Here is a 23,523-nt window from a genome sequence, read left to right as displayed (position 1 = left end):
TCTCTGAAAAACACATCCTCAAGGGGGGATCTGGGTGAACCTTCCCCCTCATAGAAATCAGTATCTGTGGTCAGCAATTCATCAGGGGAATCTAAGTACCCCCTTTTATACTTGTCTTCTAGGAACCACTACCATGGATTGCTCAGGAGAGGACTCTGAAATATGGAATAGCAGGATCAAGGTTCTCAAGAAATGGCTGACTCAGTGGGACCAGAAGAGCAGGCTGTGGACACTGGGAGTTTCTATAGGAGAAGTTTGGATCCGACTGAGGAGGAGAACTAGCTCTCAGATGAGAGAGCGCACACTCAAATGCCTCGACTCTGAACCCACAACAATTCTGGGAAGTTTATCCTTTGGTTCAGAAACCCTAGGGGAAAGCTCAACCCTTGTGGCCATTCCAGCTCAGGTCTGAGGGGTTGCCATAGCTGAATTGTCAAGGACTGAAGCCCCTAAAGGAAGGAAAGAATCTAATTCCAACCTGTCTGAGTTGATGATGACATTATGGCACCAGGAGTCAGACTTTTCTGACAGGGTCTGTGAGGACCTCGAAAGAGAACTGACCTGAGCCAAGGAAACATGAGGTTTCGGCTCAAATGCAGATCTATCCTAGGCTGAGATCAGACCCATTGATGCTGATCTGGAGGGTCAAATCGGAAAAGCAACCTTAACTGAGTGTTGGGAGGAAATATCTGTACCAAACCCAGTGATGGTTGGAACCAGTAGTACCCCCCAACTGGATCTCTCTCCAGAGGTAAACACTGCATCATTCTCTCCACATCTGTTTCAGTTAGACTCCAGGAGGATCTAGCTGAAGTGAGAAATGGCACTAAAGGTAGAGGTCTAGAGTAGGGAGGTCATGCTCCAAGGATGGAAGACATAAGCTTCAGATGGATCTGGTTCAGGGAAGAACTAAAGAGGAGTCACGGGGCCTCTAATGGCATCAGAGGGATACGTTGGCTTTGATTTGTCAGAGTTTTTGGTTTACCTTTGGACTTTGATGAAGATTAAGCAGAAGAAGGAGAAGGAAGCCCCTGCTTTTTCACTTACTGTGAAGTCTTCATGCCAGGTGTTGGTTGGATGAGACCCTTTAAAATCATATTTCTTCTCTCTACAATTGCTCTTTGACCAAATAGAGCAAGCAATGTCCAAGTGAGAGGGACCAAGACAATATGCACATTTATCGTGTGCATCAGATTTCGGTAGTTTGTGTGTACATGACACATTTTTTTAAGTTTGTCAGACATAACTATAAAAAAGAAGAGTCATGCAGCAATTGAGAAAGTATCAAGCATGACACTATAGTATATAGGTTATTAAAGCTATTTAGGCTATTCAAACTATTTCAACTATTCTAAGCATTTTCAGTCTACCTATATAAGGTCACACAAGTGCTACAAAACTGTAGAAAGGATTTTAAACACTGACAGAATATTAACTGTCTAAGGATTTATTCTGTAGAAAGGCTAATACACATTTTTTAATGTAGAAAATACAGGGGAGGAAAAGAAACAAAAAAAAAAGTGAAAAGTAGTGAGTAGCCTTTTCTGAAACACATAGACTATAACCATGCCTGAGCACCACAGAGCCCTTCAACACTCGAAAGCAGCAAACGAGATCTGAGGTATCTCCTTCTGCACTTGAGGATTAGGGGTAGGGGGAGGAACCTGAGCATAAGATCCTAAGCTTCAAAATGGCCAAGGATGGATCCAACCTAGGGTCTGAGACACAATGTAGAGGAATGGACACACAAGACCACATCATATTTGTTTTATTATGCAAGCAAGGGAAGTTGTGTGCAAAATGTTTGGTGGACACTGTGGGTGTCTAAGATCACAGCATGTTTGAAATCCTGGGCTTTGCTGTAGTCATACTTATGATCCATGACGTGTTGGGCAATACTTTCTAGAGAGGCTATAATAATAGGTTTACTGGGTGTCACAAGCATTCTTGTAAGTAGGGCTTTTCTCTTGGCATCATTGCAATTGTTCTTCTACTTGATGTTCATGAAAAGTTACAGAATGCATGTGGTGAGACAATATCATAAGTGCCTAAAATCCCGATTGCCATGCCTTAACCTAATTGTTTTTCCATGGAATATGCATGGATGTTAGTCCACTCACTTTTCAGAATCAGAACACACAGATGGAAGGAAGGCACTTAAGCTCGCAGGTGTGAAAAATGTACTACTTCATTTAGCCTGTGATGTAATGGTAATCCAGAAAGGTGACCACACCTTGGCCCACGATAGAGGGTAATACCATGGTATCCACAAAGGCACTCACCACACTCCCCACAGATATAAAGCCTAAGGCGATCTGCATGTGGAAAGTGATGGAGGATGTAACAGCCGTGCCATAGAGGACCACCAAAACGTGTTTTGCAATTGTCACCAAAGTTTCTATGTGAAGTGGAATATAAATATTTTCAGTGACACCTTATGAGATGCTTTCTGACTGGCATGCACTGCTGCCTTTTCAAAATGTATGAGAATGAACTGTATGGCCAAGGTTATGTCCAGTGAGTATTGCTGTTCCCTTCAGAATGTTCCATATACTAGTGTAGGCCAGGGTTTTCTTTTGGGACATCAAGCAATATACAAGGAGTAGCTACAGTAGACAGCAGCCCTCAGTGGAATCATTCTGTCACCCAGGATCAGATATTCTTTATAAAGGTCCTCCATATTCAGTCTTGCTGTCAGCACATGAGTTAGTATCCTCACTGTGCATGTTCAGTTTGGTATGTAGTATAAAATTCCAGTCTCAATAGGGCACTTTTCTTCTCTCATGTCTATCAACTAGCTTGATGTTGCAGTTTATTTGCCCTTGACATCCGATGTGCATGGGTTACTGATAACTGCAGAATAGCATGGCATGACGCATCCGGTGTAACATCTCCATTCAGCTTCCCTAGGATATGTGGTAAAATATGGCTGGGCATATTCATAGTATTGACAGTGGTATCCTTCAGTTCAGCCATCAGTGCCTGCAGCAATGTGACTGGTGATTGCGGCATCCAAGGCATTTCATTGAGGGATATGTTGACACTCTTCTCCTTCAATGTGGAGGCATATAATGGCTGTGCTCCTGTAGGTCTTATGCTACTTGAAACTGCATGGCCAATACTTTATCTTGCTGGAGTGATCGTTATGCTGAAGGCAGCCATTCAGTTTCTGATGGCATACTCCACTGCGGTGCTTTTGGTTGCAGTGATGGTGCTCAGTTCTTCACTCTCCATTTTTGTGGATGCTTGTGTGCACAGTATTATATCTTTGTTATCCCATTCTTCACTGTTTTTCTGTGTTCCAGGGGGCATGTCTGTGGTGTGTACATCTTGTATTACACCATAGAGCTCTGCTTGTGTGTACTTTCATACAGGTGTCCTGTGTTGAGGACATTGGCTGCTTAGATTAGCTTCTCCTTTATTGTACTCCTTGTGGAATTTTGTACTGTGCTGCCACATCCTGTGGCCCTTTGACCTGCCTAGTTTACCCTCACTGATAGCAACACCTCTCCCCAGGGACCATTGTCTTTGTTACTGGTTTACATTCTGCCAACTGTTCACCATTACAGTTGCAGTTTTGCTCTTTCTAGGCTGAATTTTGAGATAACTGCCTGTATTCAGAGCTGTTACTTACAAGGAAACATCATATGACCACCACAGCCTGAGTCTGTTATTTAAACTTGGCACTAATTGTTTAATGAAATAAAGAAAATTACAGTGGCTTTTCATGGAACAACAAAGTGTGTACTATAATGTTCAAGTATTTTGATGCTAGTTTGGGCCTAATTTTAGATTAATATATGGACCATGGAAAATAGAGATGGAATGAAAGTTTGAATTTACATTTTAAGTTTTCATTGCTAACTATGCTTTTGAATGTGTAATCATTTTGCTAGAGTGTGATAACTTAAGAAAAACATGCAGTTAAAAAAATTTCAGTATTTTAATATTTTACATTGTTATTCTTTCCCCTGACATAGTAGTTCAGGTGGTAAACTACCTCCTACAGTCCCAGAATTTCAGTCCTTCCATTTAGGAAAGTCTGCATTACAGGGTGTCAGTTCTTTTCTTTCCGCAACCACTTTCCCCTTTCCTGCAGCACTATGCTTTTTAATGAATAGGAGGCATCTTGAAGGTAGCACCCCTGTTTTCATTGCTTTTATTTTCCTGCTCAAACTCCCCCTGTCTCTCCTCAAAAATATTTCCAAACAGCATAACCATAACTATTCTGTTTATACAGGACACCTGGCCTCTGGCCACTTGATTCTATTTATTTCCAGAAGGACCTTTACCAGCTGCATCACTGATTGACCTTAAGTTATGCCATTTTTGATGCATGTATTTTCACTGTAGATCACCATGTATGGTAAAATGTTAAAGCATAAAAACAGCTCCTTAATGAAATGTCGGCACTCAAAATGCCGAGTGCCGAAAAACCAAAAAAATGTTGAAAACACAGGAGAAGAGCATGCTTCTCCTTAAAATTTCACCCCATACTTATATATACCAACTCTGAGATTGCTATACCACAGAGAAAAGGGAATATTCTGAGGAATGGTATCTTGAACTTAGTATATAGAAATCCATTCTTTCGGTCATTCATTCTCTGCATTTGGGGGCTCATTCTAGCGGGTCACAACATTTCAAATGGTTACCCATAAAAGCACTTTCTTTAAGGTATCACCTTTCTCCAGTTTCCTTCTTCCTTAGCTGCATAAGCCTTAAGGTATCAGCTTTCTCCAGTTTCCTTCTTCCTTAGCTGGTTCATAGGTTGATACTAGGCTATCTGCCCTAGGGTATTTATAAGCCTAGCCAGAGTGTGTTTGGCTTTCGCCACCCTTTTTGATTAGTTGACTGTGCCTCTGTATAGTAGGTCACAGAAGGTAGCCCTTTTAAGGTTAGTTTACTGTACCTCTGTCAAGCAGGTACACAGAAGAGATCCCAGGGGTAAACTTACGATCTCCCATCCACTCGTCAAGATTTTTCTTGAAGAGGGTCAGTGAGGGGCTCTGTCTAACATGGATTGGGATTTTGTTCCAGAGTGAGGAGAGACTCTGGGATATGAATCTGTCCCTCCAGCATGTACTAGTTATTTCTGTGCTGAGGTTCAAGTCCCTGGAGCGTGTAGCTTTAAGGGATTTGGATTTCCTGAGGTGAAGCATGTCCATTAATTCTGGGTTGGACATGGCTTTATATGTCAGACACAGATCGCCTCTGAGTAGGCGGTACGCAACTGAGTAGAGCTGGAGTTTCTTTAGCTGAGCTGCATAGGCATCTGTCTGAGCCCCTTTATCCTCTTGGTGAGGTACTTTTGGGGTCTTTCCAGTTGCTGCAGGTGTCGGGTAAGTTACATCCCAAATGGGGCATTGTATTCAATTATGGGCCTGATAAGTGATGAGTAGAGGGGCACAATGACCTCTCGATCTAGATGTGAATCCTTTCATGATAAGGTGGGCTATATAGAAGGTCTTTCTAACCACTTTGGCAACGTGAGTGTCAAAGGAGAGATTGCTATCTACTTGGGACCCCAAGTCCCTTATTACTTCCGTACTTAATGGATTACCACCTATGTGGTAATTTGTGGGCACTTTGTTTTTCCCAAAGGGGATGACTATGCACTTTTTGGCATTTAGCTTTAGGCCATGGGTCTGGCACCAGTTATCTATCTCTGTGAGACCCTTTTGGAGGATGCTTGTGTCAGCTGGAGAGTCGATTACTGCACCCAGTTTGCAGTCATCTGTGAACCTTGTCAGCTGTAGTCCACCCGTGTTTGCCTGTACCTCTGAGAAATATATACCGAGCAAGAGATGTCCCAGGAATGAGCCTTGTAGGACGCCACTTGTAACTGGTTTAGAGTCTGACATGGCACCTGCTATTCTGACCATGTGGGTTCTATCCCTGAGCCAGTTTGCAACCCATCTTGTGACATAGGGGTTAATATTTAGGCTGGTGAGCTTATTTATGATGCCCGAGTGGGGTATTGTGTCAAAGGCTTTTGCGAGGTTCAGGTAGGCTGTGTGGACTACCTTCCCTTCATCTATGGCTTTGGTAACTGTTTCAAAGAAGTTGGCCAGGTTCAAGAGGCAAGATCTGCCCTTAACAAAGCCGAATTAGGTAGAATGGGTAGGGTAGGTAGGAGCTGCATAAGCCTTAGGTTATTACCTTTCTCCAGTCTCCTCCTTCCTTAAATTGTGAGCTGCATAAAGTATTTGAGCTACAATTCTTACCTAAAAAGTCATTACATCAAAGCTTTTCTAATATCATAAGTAGATCAGGGAAAGCATCACTTCGGGTCAGATTTGCTAAACATGGCACATGGTTTGCATACATTCCTACACAATGAAAATTTGATGCTGGGAGCAGTTCTTTTTTTTCTGGGGGGGGTAGCATCCATACCTCTCATTTTGTAAGGCCCGGTATATATCCATACTTAACAGTGCAACCTCAACCACCACTTTGGTTGTTTATGTGGTTATGGGATACCACCACTCTGAAATGCAAGTTTAAAAACTTAAGCATATTGTTATAGTTGTACAGTAGATTCCTTCTCTGAAAGTATATGATCTTCTATCTGCTCATCAGTATCATTTCTCACCTGTAGCTCCTTCCTTCTCTTTATAGGTCCCAAAAGTGTTATTAAAGTTCACTACACCAAAACTAATTTCTTTAACCTTGCTATCTCCTCTGCATGTACTCGTGTTGAATGTATTTTATGTATTATAGATTTTTGTGTGCTAATCTGATAATGTATACCCAAATGTGTTCCTCAAATTGTCTTTTGTACTGTTACAACTCTGTATCTGTAGTGCTTTTCTCCCGGGCCACCGCTCAAAAAGGGATATGTTTGGCCGAGACGGACACTCCTGGTAAACAAATGGAAATAAATAAATTGTCATCCCTGTAGCCCAGTCCCTGAAGTCATTTCACTACATCACTAAGCATCTCTCAAATAGTTTTGATATATTGCTAAGCTGTTGAATATTTCCAGATGATTTCTTATCACATTTTCCCTTAAATACAAGGGTTACAAGCTGACTTTTCCAGCTTACAGGTAAAGCAGCTTAACTAAGGCATTTGTTAAATGTCTAAAAACATTATTAGAGGAACGTTTAATTTATTGATTATCTGGTTTGTCACTGTATTGCTACCTGCCTTGAGCTACTGGCTGTTTTTCTTTGTAAGTAATATGAGTAATCATTTTGCTTTTATTAGGCATGGGATCTTTCATATTTATGTTTGTTTAGGTGAGATAGTCGGTTATGTCTAAAATTGGTCTTGGAGTACTCCAAAACCTGAAGTACACCACAACTGTTCTTTTCTTCCTCAACGTTCTGAAATGAATGTCGGCTATCTTTTCAGATAACGCTTATTTGGTCATGGACAACTTCATTGGCCAAATTTATGAGCTTGAGCTCACAACACACACTGGAGACTACTTGCACATCCCTACTTTCCATAACAAACTCCAGGGTTACTGCATCATTGCAAAAGGTATTCAGCAACCTTGGAGAAATGTGGAGGTCAACCATAGGTAACCAGGCCTCACTGAAGTGGTTTGTGACCAAAGACATGAATCCAAATGTTTTTCTTCTCAGTTTGCATTATTATTGTTGTTTCTCATAATTCCTATCTCAGTGATTTTCATCACCTTATACAGTTACTCATCTTACTTCTTTGGTCCTTTATTTGTTCATTTCTTCTCAATTTCTTTCTTTTGTATCTCACTTATTTTGGCCTTGTTAGAAAAAAATGTCTAAATTTGGATCATTACATTCACTTACCAAGTATCTCATTAGATAAACTAACATGTTACATGGGGCTTCTAGTATTGCTCCATGCCCTATCCCTAACCCTGGGTTGGGGGTTACTTTTCATGCAGTCATTTTGATCTTACTTAAAACTTAGATTTGGATGCTGCTGATCTTCTCACCCTGTTGGTGGCTGGGTTGTATGGTGAACTGCTTAATATTTACATTTTACTTTCCCAATCCCTTGAATCTCTTCCCATTCCTTCACCTTCTAATCCTGGCTGATTCCTGCAGCTGCTAGTTGCTGTGTGCTAACACGTGTTGGGAGTCCACACAACTTTAGTGAGGTTCAGTGGTTCACTAGTTAAGTTTACTATCTGTTGTTGTCCATTTTCATTCTTTCTCAACTGTTTGGTTCATATCTGACCCTTTGATCTGACTCATCTGCTTCTTCCAGATTGTAGGATTCTTGAACTCTCATGCTCGTCCCTTTACCCACAATGCCCCACCAACCTAACATACCTCAAATTTCTTTTGTTGCCATTGCGAACAGACTTGAATTACTAGCTCTCTAGCATTAGGAAGCACTGTTTACACAAGGAGTGCCAGTGATGGCATGATTGTTACAGCAGCCACAAAAAAAAGGAACTAGCTGAGGAGAGTTCCTCTGTCCACCCCCCTAACAGGGAGTCTAGGGTGTTGAACAGGTTAGGGAAGCATGAGAGATTAACCTCATGGATGAATTAGATATCAATTGAAGGCTTGTCTACCCTTTGAGGAAATGGTATTCCTTCCTTGGAGGACATGGGTTCCGAAAGAGATTTGGTAAGCTCCTTGATCAAATCTCTTTGAAGTCTGGTAAAATGTGCCAAATAATTCAGTGGCCTTAAAGTGAAGGTCGCTGAAGCATAGATCATCCCTCTCTAGGTCCCTTTCTGACAAGTCTTTGCATTTTATTTCCTCTCACAGTTCTATTTCCATGAATGATAACTGCCTGAGATTGCTGAAGTCTGTGTTGGAAGTTCAGATGGATTTGAGTTTCATTCCACCCCCATTCAGGACCAGACAGGGATAATGCCGCCATCCTTGCATTGATTGTAACCTGCTCATATGTCCCTGCCCTATTGCTGATTGTTTCATGGCTACCTAGTTCCCTGATGTCACCAGCACTAACATCTTTTTTTCCTAATCTGTCAGTGCTGCCGCTGCTGATGCTGAAATTAGAATTGATGCCAACTGCTTCCTCAGACATTGGCTCCTGGATCAGTGGATCAGGCCCAGCTTTGCTGCTGATCTTCATAGTACATGTTGAGGTCAGATTTTTCAGCCTAGAGTCCACTGGTCTTAAGAACATCAACACTGATGTCAGCAACCAGACAGCTGACTGGTGGCTAGGCTTGGTGCCAGTGCTTTGCGGGAAGTATAGATTGGTGCTGAGCAGACTGAGAACCGCTGCTTTAGTTTTACTGGTGAGAAGGATGAATCACTACCATGCAGTTCTACAGTTATGTTAAATAAGTAACATTTGATTCTGAAGCCATAAATCATGTTTGAAAATCCCAGCTGCTGTTCAGTGCCTAGTGCTCTATGCTTGCTACTTATGATTTTGTGATAAAATGCACTGTTGGTTGCACAATTTGTTACTTGCTGGTTTTGTATCTTGTGGGCAAGATACATGCTTTTGTTTGCATAGTTTGTTGCATACTGTTTGATTTATGTAGCAAGATGAATGCTGTTTATGTAGTTTGCTGTATGCAGTTGGGTGCACACTGCTCACAGTGTATACTGCCAGAGAAATACTGTTTGCATGCTGCCATTGAACCATACAATGTACAAAAGTGTATGCAGAATACTATAAAATCAAAGTAAAACTGTTGTAATAATAATCTATTCATTTGTATTGCAAGCATCCATTTTGTTTGCAAATTTGCATTTAAAACTAGCAAACATCAACAGTGATAACCTCAAATATTAACTGAAGAGCAGAATTAGGGTAATGAGTTCATTTGTTGATAGCTCTGACCCATTTATTTTCCTCAGTGTGGAAAACATTACATCCCAAAACTGCTTGCAGAATGAACACTTGAGAGAATTGAATGTAGAACTAGTGAGCCATTCATCATTTTACTTTGTACAGAATGTTGTTGGTATGTTTTGTTTTTCATGTACTATATGAATGAAACACTTAAAACAGGAACTACTGCTCATATATATTTTCTTTCTGAACTGTTATATGCATTTTCAAAGTGCATGCATATGGAAATAGAATCCCTGTACCACTCCCCATTTCTGAAACCAAGTCCTAGAAGAGTTTGTAAGTTCATAGCAATATGGTTATTTGTCAGTAGCTTTGTTTTATATGAACATATCTTATTTCTTTCTGTTATATCCCTTAAGGTCAGTGTTACTCAGGAAACATGCTCGAGTGAGGATCCAGTACTGATGACCACTCTCTCAAGGGGAGAGTGGTTTGGAGAAAAAGCACTGCAGGGGTGAGTGTGGGATGACTAGATTTTTTCCCCCAAAATATAATGTAAAGCCCTTTTGGGGGCACACTGCATACATCATGTAACCATTATGTGTTAAATCATCATTCACACTAGAGATGCATCCTCATCATCACCACCTCTACCACTTGTAGTGGAGGGAAATCCCCCCCATCTAAGGTATTTTTAAGTGACTGTATCCTCCGTCAGTTATTGCAAAATTATTGTATTTTTTTTAATATAGTGATCACTGGTCTCTCTCTGGTTTTGGATTAATAAATATTATAGTCCTAAAATGTTCAGTGGAATAATTCATGCACTGTCACAACATTTAAGGTATCATAAAAACACAGTTATTTTCTTGACTGTAGACTGTAATTGACATTTTCTGACTCTAAACATTTTGCATTCATGGTCATTGCTGGTCCACTGCGACAAAAAGCTAAATGTCCAGTTATGCTGCTGCCTGATGACCAAATCTGGAAATGTCCTTGGTACTTGGAGGGTCTTCTAGAGTCGCAAAAGTGTAAATGTTCCCTGGGCCGATCTCATTAACAGGAAAGGAAGGGAATATTTCTTCTTAATTGATATCCTTCACTGGTTCGCAGGGTGACTCTGTTACTTAACACATCAAATGATATTTAAGGAAGAGCAGCACTGGCAGTGCTTGCACAGGGGTTGTGGGAGGTAAATTACAGCTGTGTAAGTAAATTCACCATAACAGTAGATGTACGAAAGATCACTGCTGCAGTAGCCTTAATGCTATGGTTATATTCTGCATAGGGTATAACAGTCGGACAGTTTCCAAAAGCTTACATTTATCTTCCAAATTCCTAAAGAGTTATAAGCATGAGCAGAGCTGAAGAAAAACAACAGTTTGGGTGCCAAGCCCTTCAGAGCTTTCTTGTCAACCAAAAGAAGGGAGGGTTGAGACCTGAAAGAGGTCAATGCTACCAAGTCCACACCCTGGCAACAAAAATAAGTGAGGTGGAGGGGGAGGGAGTGGCTACTGCAGCAGTGGTCATTCAAACACATGCTGTTACGGTAAGTTTACTTACACAAACATACTATGTTCTTTGTTTGATCACTGCTGCAGCAGCCTTGGCTATATGGGCAGACCACTATAGTTTATGCTGACTAAGAGGAGGAAAGATAAGGGTCCAGGAGCCCCTGAAGAATGGTCCTAGCAAAGCCTGGTGTAGACTAGGGGAAGCAATCTAGTTTGTAGTGCTTCTCTGAGTTCAGTCGAGCATTGTACTTAGATTTGTAAATACCAAAAGAGACATTGTAGTTGATGATGGGTCTGATAAGGAAAGAGTATTGTGATAAGATGATCTCTCCAGTCTTTGAAGGTATTTATTTGAAAATTAACTGAACCAGATACAAAGATTTCCTGACTATGGTGGAAGCATGATGATGGAGAGAGTGAGACGTCCACCTAAGTACTCAGGTCTCTTATGACATAGTTGTCTGAAGAGGAGCATGAGGTGGGAGCAGATGTTTTGTCGAATGCTACTATGCTGCATTTTTTGATTTAACTTGAGATCTGGTGTTTTCCTCTTCCTCTTTCCTCAATGTATGGGTACTGGATCCAGCTTGGCAGTATGTCTCACTCTTAGGGATCCAACTCTTGAGCTTCTCTCTCTACCCATAATGCCCCAGCTAACCTGCAATGAGTTACATCAAGTGTGCTGTTTTATATGTATCTAAGATAAATTAGGTAGGAAGAAAGTAACAGTAAGCCAGGACTCAAACCTGGAAAGGTTCCAAACAGTCCATGAGATCACTCCAGAAGGTAATAGGGTGGGGAGTTGAGGAAGAATGAAAATGGACAACACAAATGCATAGTCATGGTGGGCACTTCTGGGATATTAGCCTGAATATCTGCAAACTAAATGCCAAATGGGAGAGGGCCCAGCAAAGAACCCTTAGGTACCCTACTAATTTGAAAATATATTCGAAAGGCTACCAAATATAAAGCAAGTTCATACTCTGCTTTATATTTTCTATTTTCTAATAGTGTTAAGTCCCTTGCTAGCATGTTACAGTGTAATCTTGAGGTGGGTAGGGATTTCTTAAAATTGTTCATTATTTACCCTCTTTTGTTATACAGTTTATTAATACAAGGGTTCCACTAGAGAAAATTATAAGGGAGGTTAGGAGGTCCAAGTAGAAGAAGATGATCAAATCTAGCAAAATGGAATGGATTTTTCTGTGGTACCAAAGTAGGAACCATCTACCACTCTGCACAGGTAAAGGTGCTCATATTTCTCCAGAATTTCTCTAAGTTATTTGAGACAGGGCTAGGTTACACTAAAGTGAATGTACAGATGTTCTTCATCTCACATTGCTGCAGTCATAACCTGTGGGTAGTCCGGGTTGTCCGGTCGGAATACCATACCAAAGTGTTAGGGGCGGGGTCATGGTCGCCAGACAGACAGATCTACGCGTACGTACTACCCAGGTACTGACCGACGCCGCCCCATCCTCATTCTTTTTGCCACATGGCCCGAATACAAAGTGTTTAGGCTGGCGCCGGTCATGTCGGCCAGATTCAGACGCTGCACGCCTACGGATACTGGTACGCACGACCGACGCCATATCCATATCCTTTTGGTTTTTGGTCGAGAAGCAGCAGCAGAAGCAGCGTAAGCGCCGTCAAGGCCTCTAATTTTCCTATTTGAGTTTCCAGTTTCGAAACCTAGTTAAGTTGGTAATTTTTCTGGGAAATTTTTTTTTTTTTCTTGCCTTAGTTAAAAAGTGTATAATAGAAAAAATTTTGTATTTCTAGGGGAAACAGATACCTTATAGGATTATTATTCCTTGTTTATTCCTTTGTTTAGACGAAGTAGTTTCGTAATGAATGGGTGTCGGTGTTAGGTTAGATTGTACATATAGTGATAATTAAAGGCTTGTGTGATTGTGCTTGGCTTGTATTCGTGCGATCCTACGCAAAATGCGCTACAGATTCCGACGCCTGGGCAACCAAGAGGATGCGCCGCCCTGCCTAAAGCCAGTACTTGAAAAACTACGTCGTTCCGGACGCCAGCAGTTCTTTCTTTCTGTTCTGTGGAATCTGCAAAAGTGGTTTTGGAGTCTGCTTCTGCTCAGTTGTTGGTTGCTTTTGAGGGGGCCTCTCAGGTTGCTTGGGTCCTCTCAGGGGTTGGTGGTATCCTCTGTCTCTCTTCTTACACCTAGGTCTGGCCCTCTTCTGGTTCTCCCAGGCCCTCTCTGGCCAGTCAGTTTTGCCAGGCCTGGGTACCACGTCACACATGCCAGAGCCTGGCGACCTAAACAACACCTTAAAAAGTTCTGAAGATTCTCCCCTCCGGATAAGAGGCCCAGGCCCTCCTTGGATAAGAGGCCCAGTAAGGTCTTCAGAGAGGTGGAAGGATTGCAACATTCTTCAGATTATGATTCTGGATTAAAGAAATTCTTCAGATTCTCCCTATAGGATCTTTCTTCCCTTGGGATTCTACCTCTGCTTTCCCCTTCAGATTCTTTTTTTTTCAGAGACCTTCTTTTTCTCTTCAGAGGGATAATTCTTAGGGAGGAAGGTCAGATCTCTCAGAGGTCCTGATTTCCCCTTAGGTATTGTTTTAGGTTTTTCTTGGCCCCACTTATATTTTCTCTGTTGCTCAGTTAATTTTCTCCTGGATGTTGCCTCTTCCCCCTGTTTGCTCAGACAGGTTACTAAGTGCAGACTCTTGCCAAATATTTGTATACAAAGTGCCTTATTGACATAGAATTTGTGGCCAAGGGCCCAAGGGCTGACCCAGAAACTATTAGCCAGGGACCTAAGGTGTAAGGGGGGGCCTAAGGGTAAAAAAGTGTAGTGTGTAAATTCTCTAGAGCTTTAGATGAGGGGCAAACCTTGGACATTCTTCATGCTTGGAAGTACTAATTTTTTCCCTACTCTGCTTAAATCTAAGGTAGATGCTTTTTCAGAGGCATTGGTACCCAAGGATTTTAGATATTGGGTTTATGGGCTGGATCAGGTGGTGAGGCACAGGGTGCAGGTTGTTTTTGGATGCTACAGGGTTTGCATTCTGATCAGGTGGGTAGGCATTCTTATTCGTAGGCATGCCTGGCTTTAAGATCAGGTAAACTTCTCAGGCATACATTGCTTTATCATCCAGAACTTGTCAGAGCACATGTTAAAAGTTTGGTTGTATTCTCCAGTCAGTCAGTTAGAGTTTGTTTGCCCTCCTGTGGAGTCAGTCCTGAAGAAAATGGAAGACAAAGCTAAGTCTATGCAGACTGTTATTTTTACAGGTGCAGCCCCCAAGTAGGCTTACAAGTTTTACTAGTAGGGCCCCCCAAGTTTAGCTTAAATTGGCCTGGCAGCTCATCCTCTTGCGTGGTAGGGCAGGGGCCTAGATCGGGAGTCTTTCTCAGGACAGGACGTGCCAGACACAGGGTTCTTTCAGGCAAGAGGGGCAGGGGTCAGTCCTTTCCAGCTGCTCCCGCAGATTCCTGTCCCTTAGCTTTCAGCGGAGAAAGTGTGCCTTCTCAACTGCCCGATCCTTCCTTCCTGGTCAAAATGGGTGTTGGAGGAAAGTTGGCTCTTTTCATAGGTTTTATTAGTGTACACTGCCTCCTCAAAGGGCAATTTGCCACATTCACACATTCAGCAGGCATGGCAGATGTTCCTCCCCTCCTCAAAGGTGGAGGCTCACAAGCAGATTTCTTTACTTGGAGGCTCTACACAGCAGATATTCCCTATTTTATTTGTGCCCTATCTTTTACCAAGGTCCCTGAACACTTGAGGGAAAGAGGGACTTCCTGTATTCACTTTTTGGCCAACATTCCAACCAACACACATTCAACATTTAACTCTTCTCAATGCACAGCTTCTGCCATTGACAAATTCATCAAAATCTCAAAGACTTTGCAACAACTTCTGCTCTCTTAAAGATCTCAGGAGAGATATTTCTTGCAGGAGATTAGGCAGGATCTTCTTCTCTTATTTCCAGTTGCGGTATCTATATCGCGCCCAGGGCTTAATTTTGCCCTTTGGGCTATCTGCTAGCCTTCTTAAGGTTAAGAGTCCTTCAAGGTGATCCTTATTTGGAGTGGGTCCCGATTCTGATGATTCCCTCATTGACACATATGCCTGAGTCTGGCTACTGTTAAAGCTACTCTAAGGTGACGCAGTACTAAAGTTTATTCTGAGTCTAAGGTAGCACCTCTGTTCTGTGTGTCTTTCTAAAGTACAGAACGAAGACTTCAGATGTCATGTGAATAGACTCTCTCAGAAATCTTTTTTCTGGGTGTGAGACTGAATACATACGGTCCAGGACCCCTTTGACCCCGGACATCAAAAATTGTACTCCACAGCATCTGTAGCAAGGTGAGTCCTTCTGCAAGCCTTTATGTGAGGAAAGTTTAATGGTAAGGGTGCTTGTATTTCTTGGAATATCACACGATTTGGACACTGGTCATTATGATAATAGTTGGTGGATCAAAAGGAATGTATTTTGGCACTGACACTGTCACCTAAATTTCACATTCAGATGTGACCTCACTCAAGGGCAGCCAGATTTTAACGTCACCTGTTCAAGGACTCAGGCTTCAAGGAGCACATCTCAATCAGAAATCAGTTCAAGCTTCCCAGATCCAGAAGACAGCCAACCAGGATAACATTCACATGAAGGGATATGGGGGTAGTCCAATTTGCTTGATTTCTTTCAAGGATTTATCACTCCAGGACAAGTGTTGATCTCAAATGGCCAACTTCACTGTTTCTAAGCATCTCAACAAGATCCAAAACAGACAACACAACTGTGGTGTTCAACAACATTAAGCACCAGGGGGATCAAGCTCTCTTTGCACCTCACTTCTCAGGTTTATGGAGACTGCCAGGAGCATTAACTCCTTAAGATGTTTTTTGCAGACAGATGGTGGATCCAGAACTGTTACTGGATGATCAGAGTTTAATTTGATCAAAGCCGATTTTGGATTGGGGATCCCCACAGTGATCTGTTCGTCCACACTATTTTGGACTGACAGTGAGTTTTGCATGGCTGTTCAGACAATCTCTTCCACTGGAAAGTTTGTACAAATATCTTTCAGCCAAGTGCTTGCACGAAAAAGTCTCCTTCTCCTGCCTCTATCAGAGTGTTCTTTGTCATCAGATCAGGAGCCCCTCTCCTCCTATCCCTTAATAGCTCCGCTCCTGGCCAGCCTCTTGAGTGACTGAGGGACAGCCTTCCATGGTTCTATTAGCTTGGCGCTACCCCTGCTATCTCTTTTTTGTCCCAGGCTCTGGGGAGAGTTTTAACATCAAGCCTCCTTGTCCACAAATCAAAGAAGGCCACCTTTTGTCCCACTAGAGGGTCACTACCTTCCTCAACAAGTTTTGAATCCCTGCATCTGACAACCAGGCGGCCTTCTACAAGGAAGGTTTATGCTGATAAATGGAGAGATTTTTTTGCTTTTGAAAGCCAAAAGGTTTTGAGAAGGTGGTAGGGACTAAAGCAAGGGAGATTTCAGTGATCCGAGGAAGAGTACGATTTTTGCTGTCTTTTCCTTAATTGTTGTGTTTCAGCTGATTTTGCTCATAGTACTATGTGATCCATCCTTTTTTATTGCATCCTTTTTTTAGTGTTTTTCTTTCTGCTTGAAACATAAGATCACCTGTGATATTTTTTTCTTCCTGGATTTATATTTTTTTGTGAAAAGCTTTGCATAATTTGTTTCCCCCAGGCAGCTACTCTCCTTCTTCTTTTTAAAGTCTTTGTCTTGGAGTGGTGCTTTTTGTTTACTGCTTTTAGAGTTTTGTCTAGGAGTTAGTGTTTTGTTAAGTTGAACCCTTCCTGATTTTTTTTAGGATAAGCTATTTCCTCATGAAGAGCTTCTGAATTATGCCTAAGATTGTTTCTAAACCCTCCTTTAATTTCTCTTCAAGGGCCTACTTTTTTTTATGCCAATCCTACTGATAAAGTTGAGAAAATTTGTGGCTTTGGATAATCTACACATCTTGCCTTGTTTTTTACAGAACTAGTGGTTCTGCAGGAAGAAATCATGCACTTTGATTTTCTTTTTTTGGTAAAGGGGAAACCTGTTTTGAACTATTGTTTCTATGGAGTGGCCATCATTTTTTGTTTTGTTTTTCTCATTCTGGTAAGGAAACCTTGTTTTATTAGAAACCATTCCACTAGGGCTACTTCCATCCATGCTTTGTAATTTCATTGGGTCAAGGTTGCTGAAGCATTCTGGACTGGTTCCCACTGCCACAGTGTTCACTTCCACTGCTCTCCCTTTACAGGTGACCTACTGAAGATTATTGGGAAGTTTTACCATTCAGTGCAGGGCAGCTACCAGTTCTTTCGATTTAATACTAACCCTTTACTCCACTGCTTTTGCTGGTGGATTATTAGTTATATTAGCAATGTGAAGTACTTGGCTGCCTTATAACCTGTACCTTTACAGAATCCCTAAATGTGAAGAGGTTAATTCTGACATTACAATTTTACTCCACCCTCCTTCAGTTTGTGATCTACAGGTGGTGACTGTGTGCAATAGTAACTGTTTGTACTTTTTACCTGTCTTAGTACCAGTGGACCCTCCAATGGTATCCAGACTACCAGTACAACAATTTCAAAAGAGAATTACCCACTTCACTCCTCCAAGGTGGGGCATGGCCCCAGCCTGAGTGAGGAAGGAAAGTTAACTTTGCCATTGTTCAAACTAATACTATGTAGAAAACGGAGTTTGTCATCGCAGTCACCTCAGCAAGAAAAATATTGGAGCTTCAGGCCTTAATATGCAAAAAGCCTTCTCTCATATTCTACAAAGACAGGATGACCCTGTGCATTAACCCTCAATTCATGCCAAGGTGGTCACAGCGTTAGCCATCAATCAAGCTATGCAACTATCTGTAATCGTCCTAATATTTCGAATGAAGGTAGAAAGAGAATATGGTACTCCCTGGATGTTCACAGACACCTGAGGTACAAACTGAATGAATCAAAGCCTTCAGAAGATCAGGAAAATTATTTGTTTCCTTTGCTTTAGTATAAGCTAGAGGTAACCTTCTCTAAACAGTACATCTCCAAATGGATATCCTTCTCTAAACCCAAACTGGAAGAAATTTCTTTTTAAAGGTTATTCAGGAATGAATCAGGTCACTTTCTACTAGGGGTATATCTTAAAAGTGGCCAAAGCTTCCTACTTTCATACATTATCAAAGCATTTCAGGTTAGTTGTAGCCCCCAATGCAAGATCATTGTTTATCTTTGCCATACTGAAGGGCATGAGCTACTCCACTTCTGTGCAGTTATATACCCCCCACCCCCTGCAGGCATTAATCAACTTTGGGAATATTCCAAGAATCTTTCTTACAGTGATGATTGCAGCAGTTAGCAACATACAGAGAATAGTACAGCTGTGTAGGTAACTTACAGTAACAGTAGATGTTAAAGTGTGATCTCTGTTACTGCCCTATCCCCCCTCCTTCCTTCCACTTTTTTCTGTAGGATAACTGGGGCCAGAGTGAGTACTCCCCTCCCCCTCTTAACTATCACTTTTATTGTGTCTTGCCCCTCTCTTCTTATGCAGGTCACCATGGTAGGCCAGTATTCTCCAGGTCTCACACCAGAGCCCCATGGTGTCTCAAGAGCTAAGGGCTGATATTTAGGCTGTCGTCATTGAGAAACAGGTATATGAAGACATGCAAGGTAAAATGTCATCAGTCTGACTGTGGGTGAAGGGTGCCCAGCTCTGAAGGTCAAGCTGGACATTAGAACTCAGTTGGCAGCATTGATCGCTGCAATGATAACTGCAACAGTGACCATACTCAAACAGCTACTGTTAGACTAAGCTGCCTACATAATGGTACTTTCTCCTGTTGAAGTCTGAGAAATGGACTGGGAGCAAATCAACTGTAACATACAAGAAAGTATTGTACTGTGGTCACCAGTTTCTCCAGAGAAGGAAGGGAAAGGAAAGAGATCAAGAACTACAGTATCAGTGTCCTGAACATTCAAAACTTGGCATGTTTGCTGAGACTACATTGATCCAGGATTGACCACACTAAATCATGCAAGATTTGCACAAGAAAGAATGTGAAATAACCCTTCACTATAAGTGGAAGAGGGTCCTTTAAAATAAGATGGTCCTTTTTTGACTCCTGTTTACAATTTCTTTCAGAAGGGCCCTATAACTGCAAAGTAATGAATTTGGACATGCTTTGAAGTGGGTGAGGAAAAGGTTTGCCAAAAACATTATCTTGTAATCCCATCTCTGAGACGAAAGAAGTGATAAAGATGGATGCTGGTCTTAGGAAACATGAGAGCCAAAGGAACCGTACATTTGCACTAATTTATGGATGCAGTGTGGCACCTCTCATATAGCCTGAATCAAAAAGGCTAACTTCCAAAGGAAGAATTCTGGCCAAAAGCAGTCTTGCTAAAGAAGGGAATCATCCTCCTGCAAATTCCTGAGGCATTTAGTTCTGAAGAAATATATAAACAACCAGACAGTCGTCTTAATCTTACCTAGAATAGGAACATGTTTGCAGCTTCCCAATAAAATACCTCCAAGGCTACGTGAAGTGCTCTAAATTTCATGATCATATTGTTGGCATAGGACTAATATGCCATGCCAGCCTCTTTACATGTAGTACTTAACTGAAATTTAATAACACAGTAAGCTGGAGGATGGGTATATCTGTATGCACTTAGTTTAGTTGAATTAATCACTTTCAGCTTCATTACCCCAAGAAACATCCTCCAACATGCATAGGATTATCTGTGGCATTCTAGTACAAAATATATTTGTATAAGAGGGTGATGGGTTGAACAGTCTATAAAGGAGAGACCAATTCAGTCCATAAATGTGTGTGTATCTGTGTGTGTTTAATATATGGGTCTACTTGAGTAGACTGAAATTCCACTTAATTAAATTTCATTTACCTGAGAAGACAGACAACACCAAACATTCAATCCAATGAACATTCACATTGCTGGAATGTTAGTATGGGAAAAGAAGCAGTTGGCCGACATGGGGGAATTTGCACTTTTCCCCAGTAGAGTGCAATCTCGGAGTTGGTATATTTAGTTAGGAGGGAGGGGGGCACATCTTGGGTGGGTTTGACATGCTTTGGTGTGTGTGTTTTTTTTTTTTTTTTTTTTTAAATGTTGGCCAAGTGCCTCTCTTCCTGGATTAAAATTCCAATGATGTTAATATTCCCTAGATTGAACACTCAATGTTGTCTCGAGTAAATGAAATTTGGATAAGTGAACTTTAGTTCATCTGACATAGACCCATATTTTTTTTTCCCAATAAAGCTCTGTAGTCTCCTAATGATGATATTCGGCTATTAAATCAACAAAACATCAAAATGGAGATCAGCGTTGAGGTCATTAACACTTCTGTTCTCATTAAGATGCTGTTCAAGTGAATCAAATTCAGCTACACTACACTTGGGTTAATCACTGATGGAAGTGAAGACAAAAATTATTTATTCTTGGAAAGCTAATTAAAGACAAAACCAGGGCAAAAGTCTTAACTTATTAAAAACATCTGCATTATTTTTGCACATTTTATTCATCTAGAGTATATCTTCCTCCCTATAAAAATGATCTCAAATTTGATACATATAAATAAAGCATGATGTATTTCTTGCTTTGTGAGGCATTTCAATGCTGTTCATCTTCCTCAGTACATATGTTGAGTTTGCAGTAATCCCACAATACTTTGTTTAGGAATTACTCTCCATGGCTACTACATCTTCCTGCCCATTGCATTTATTTTTTTTCCTTAGGAAATGCCAGCATTGCACAGTGTTTACATCCCCACCTTTCTTCCTTTTTATTAATAACGTAAACCTGTTGAGTCTTTCACTTACTAAAATCCTTAGTGGAAACATCATATAAACTGCTGCTCCAAAAATGGTAAATCAGTTCTGTTATCATAGAAGTTCGACATGCTGGTCCAGTAATGACAAGCTTTTTGAAACTGGCTAACAAAGTAAGTTGTAGGATACTTTCAGCACAGAAAGTGCTCCAGTTTCCTCCCACATTTCAGACATATTCAGTAGGAGGATTGAACAGTAAATAAGCCATGGATGTAAGTGTTTGTGTGAGCATGTATTATGGAAGAACAGTAGCAGGGCTAACCACCCACAGGTGTGAACCTTGGCTCTAGATGATTGTCATTGTTAAAGCGACATCTCAACCCCTTGAGCAGGAATGGGAGAAGGGGTTGTGGATGGATGCGTGAGTTTAGAAAGATTGCTGATGAGCAACTATTTTTTGATAACATCTCCAGAGCATAAAAACCATTAGCACAATGACTTAGGCAACAGAAAGTAGAAAGCATTGTCACCAAATTTAGGAAGTCTATAATAATAAAAAAAAAACAGAGATCCTGTAGAGGCAATAGAGATATTCCAGAAATTTTATGAAAATTTGTATAAAGCAGAGAAATATGGAAATCAAGAAAACACAAATGGCAATATTTATGAAAGACTTAAGTATGCCTAGATGAGAAGTATGTGAGGCTCAACAACTAATAGTTGAAATAGGAGACAAAATAAAAATAATGATATATAATCAATCTTCAGGAGGGTCTCCATGATTAGATGGTATTCCTATGGAAGTTAGGAGGGGAAAAGAGTGATAAAGATGTGACAGGTTTTGTAGTTAAAAGAATGGCAAATTGCTAGATATGGATTAGTGTGGTTTTGTGGATGGGAGGCCAACATTTGACAACACTAATTGAAGAATGATTATCTAAATGGAAGCAGAATGTAAAAATAAACAAAAAAAAAAAAAACACTGTTGCTGTTAGGTCTTGATGCAGAGAAATTATTCGACAGAATAAGCTGGGATTTCCTGACTAATGGAAATATATGCATTCCCTGATACAATAATAAGTTAATTAGGAGGATATGTGAAGGATCAAAGGCAAGAGTTAAAGTGGCAGGGATCCTCTCCGATAAGTTGTGTTTGAACAAAGGAACCAGGGATGGGTGTCTTCTATCCTTTTGTTTTATATTTAGAGTCACTGGCAAAGAATTTAAGGGACTCAGAAATTTGAGGATATAATTGGCATGACAATCAAGAAAAGTTTGCTTTGTTTGTAGATATTATTTTGTACCTGATTAAATAAGAACATCTTGGTGTGTTGTGGAACATTCTGAGACAGTTTCAAGTGTTTTTGAGATATAAAATTAATGAAGATAAAACAAAGGCTGTATCAGTAAATTATGTACCCACACACAAATTGGTTCAGCAATACCCATAGCTATGTGAATATGGAAAGAGGAAGTATTTGAGAGTATGAATTAAAACAAGAATTCTGCTGTGGCAGCCCATGATATGTGGGAAGACAATAAACAAAAGATCATACAAAACCTGAAAAAACAGAGGATCTTTGTCTTTCGATAGTAAGAGAAAAAAGCAGTGAAAATGCTTTTATTCTCTTTTGTTTTATATGTGGGTTAGATATATTTCTATCAACCAGAGAAGTTGTGGATACTAATAAACAGTTGCAGGAATTTATTGGGGGGGAAGAGTTAAGTGAGATAAGTTGATCCTTCCTATAGAACAATGTTGTTTAATATATCCCTTTAAAAAATAGGTATTTCTATAGAGGTACACATTTAAGGCTCATATGTATAATATTCTCAGCAGGGTATAATCCAGAGTGGAAAGGGATGATGCTGAAGCAGGAGGAAAGTTCAGGAAATACAGGTTGGGATTTTAGATGCAGATACTGAAGGAGAAAATGACCATACAAAATGTTATATTCAGAAAGTATTCTAAGAACGAAGCCAACAAAAGAATGGAGGAAGGAGATTTTGACAATAGGGACACTGTAAGTAGGAGTATTGAAATAGGCAAAGGGGGCTGTAATTTACTGGAGAAAACTAGCAAAGGAATCATGGTTACTGGGAGCAAGTAACTACAGAGGGAAGAGTTGGATGAGGCCAATGAGATGTTTAGACTGCAGACCAGAGACTGTCATCCCTGCCAGGAACTGAAATCAGAATGCAGGCAAAGAGAAGGGGAGAGGGGAGCCCTTAGAGAAACATTTGCTCTGGTATAGTTTTTCAGCTGAGTGTAGAACAGAAGCTGCTGTTAGAGATTATGCAATATTTTATATGTCCTGTTAATTAAGTATAAGAATCAGAGGAGTTAGAAAAGATTGGTAGGAAAGACTGGACAAGCAATTTACAAAGTAATATTAGGAGGGCATGTGTATGGTTCCCAAGTATCCAAAAGTCCAGAAGGTTTATGGTGTTTGCTTAGATATTTGCATACCCCAAAAAGGACTTCAAA

General features: G+C 40.8%; 1 protein-coding gene across 1 annotated transcript in view; it reads left to right on the top strand.

Annotated features, from left to right (window-relative positions):
- The window catches only part of LOC122811247 (cGMP-dependent protein kinase 1-like), a 4,027,247-nt gene that overhangs the window by 2,227,204 nt on the left and 1,776,520 nt on the right, over nt 1-23,523 (top strand). Inside the window, exon 7 of the mRNA XM_044082966.1 lies at nt 10,146-10,240. Within this exon, the coding sequence (XP_043938901.1) occupies nt 10,146-10,240 (95 nt within the window). The remainder of the gene's footprint in view (nt 1-10,145; nt 10,241-23,523) is intronic.

Source organism: Protopterus annectens, chromosome 9.part0 (genome assembly GCF_019279795.1).
Source record: "Protopterus annectens isolate FY-2018-M chromosome 9.part0, PAN1.0, whole genome shotgun sequence".
NCBI lineage: Eukaryota > Metazoa > Chordata > Ceratodontiformes > Protopteridae > Protopterus > Protopterus annectens.
The sequence above is the reverse complement of the archived record's forward strand: the minus strand, read 5'-3'. Positions and strand labels throughout refer to the sequence as shown.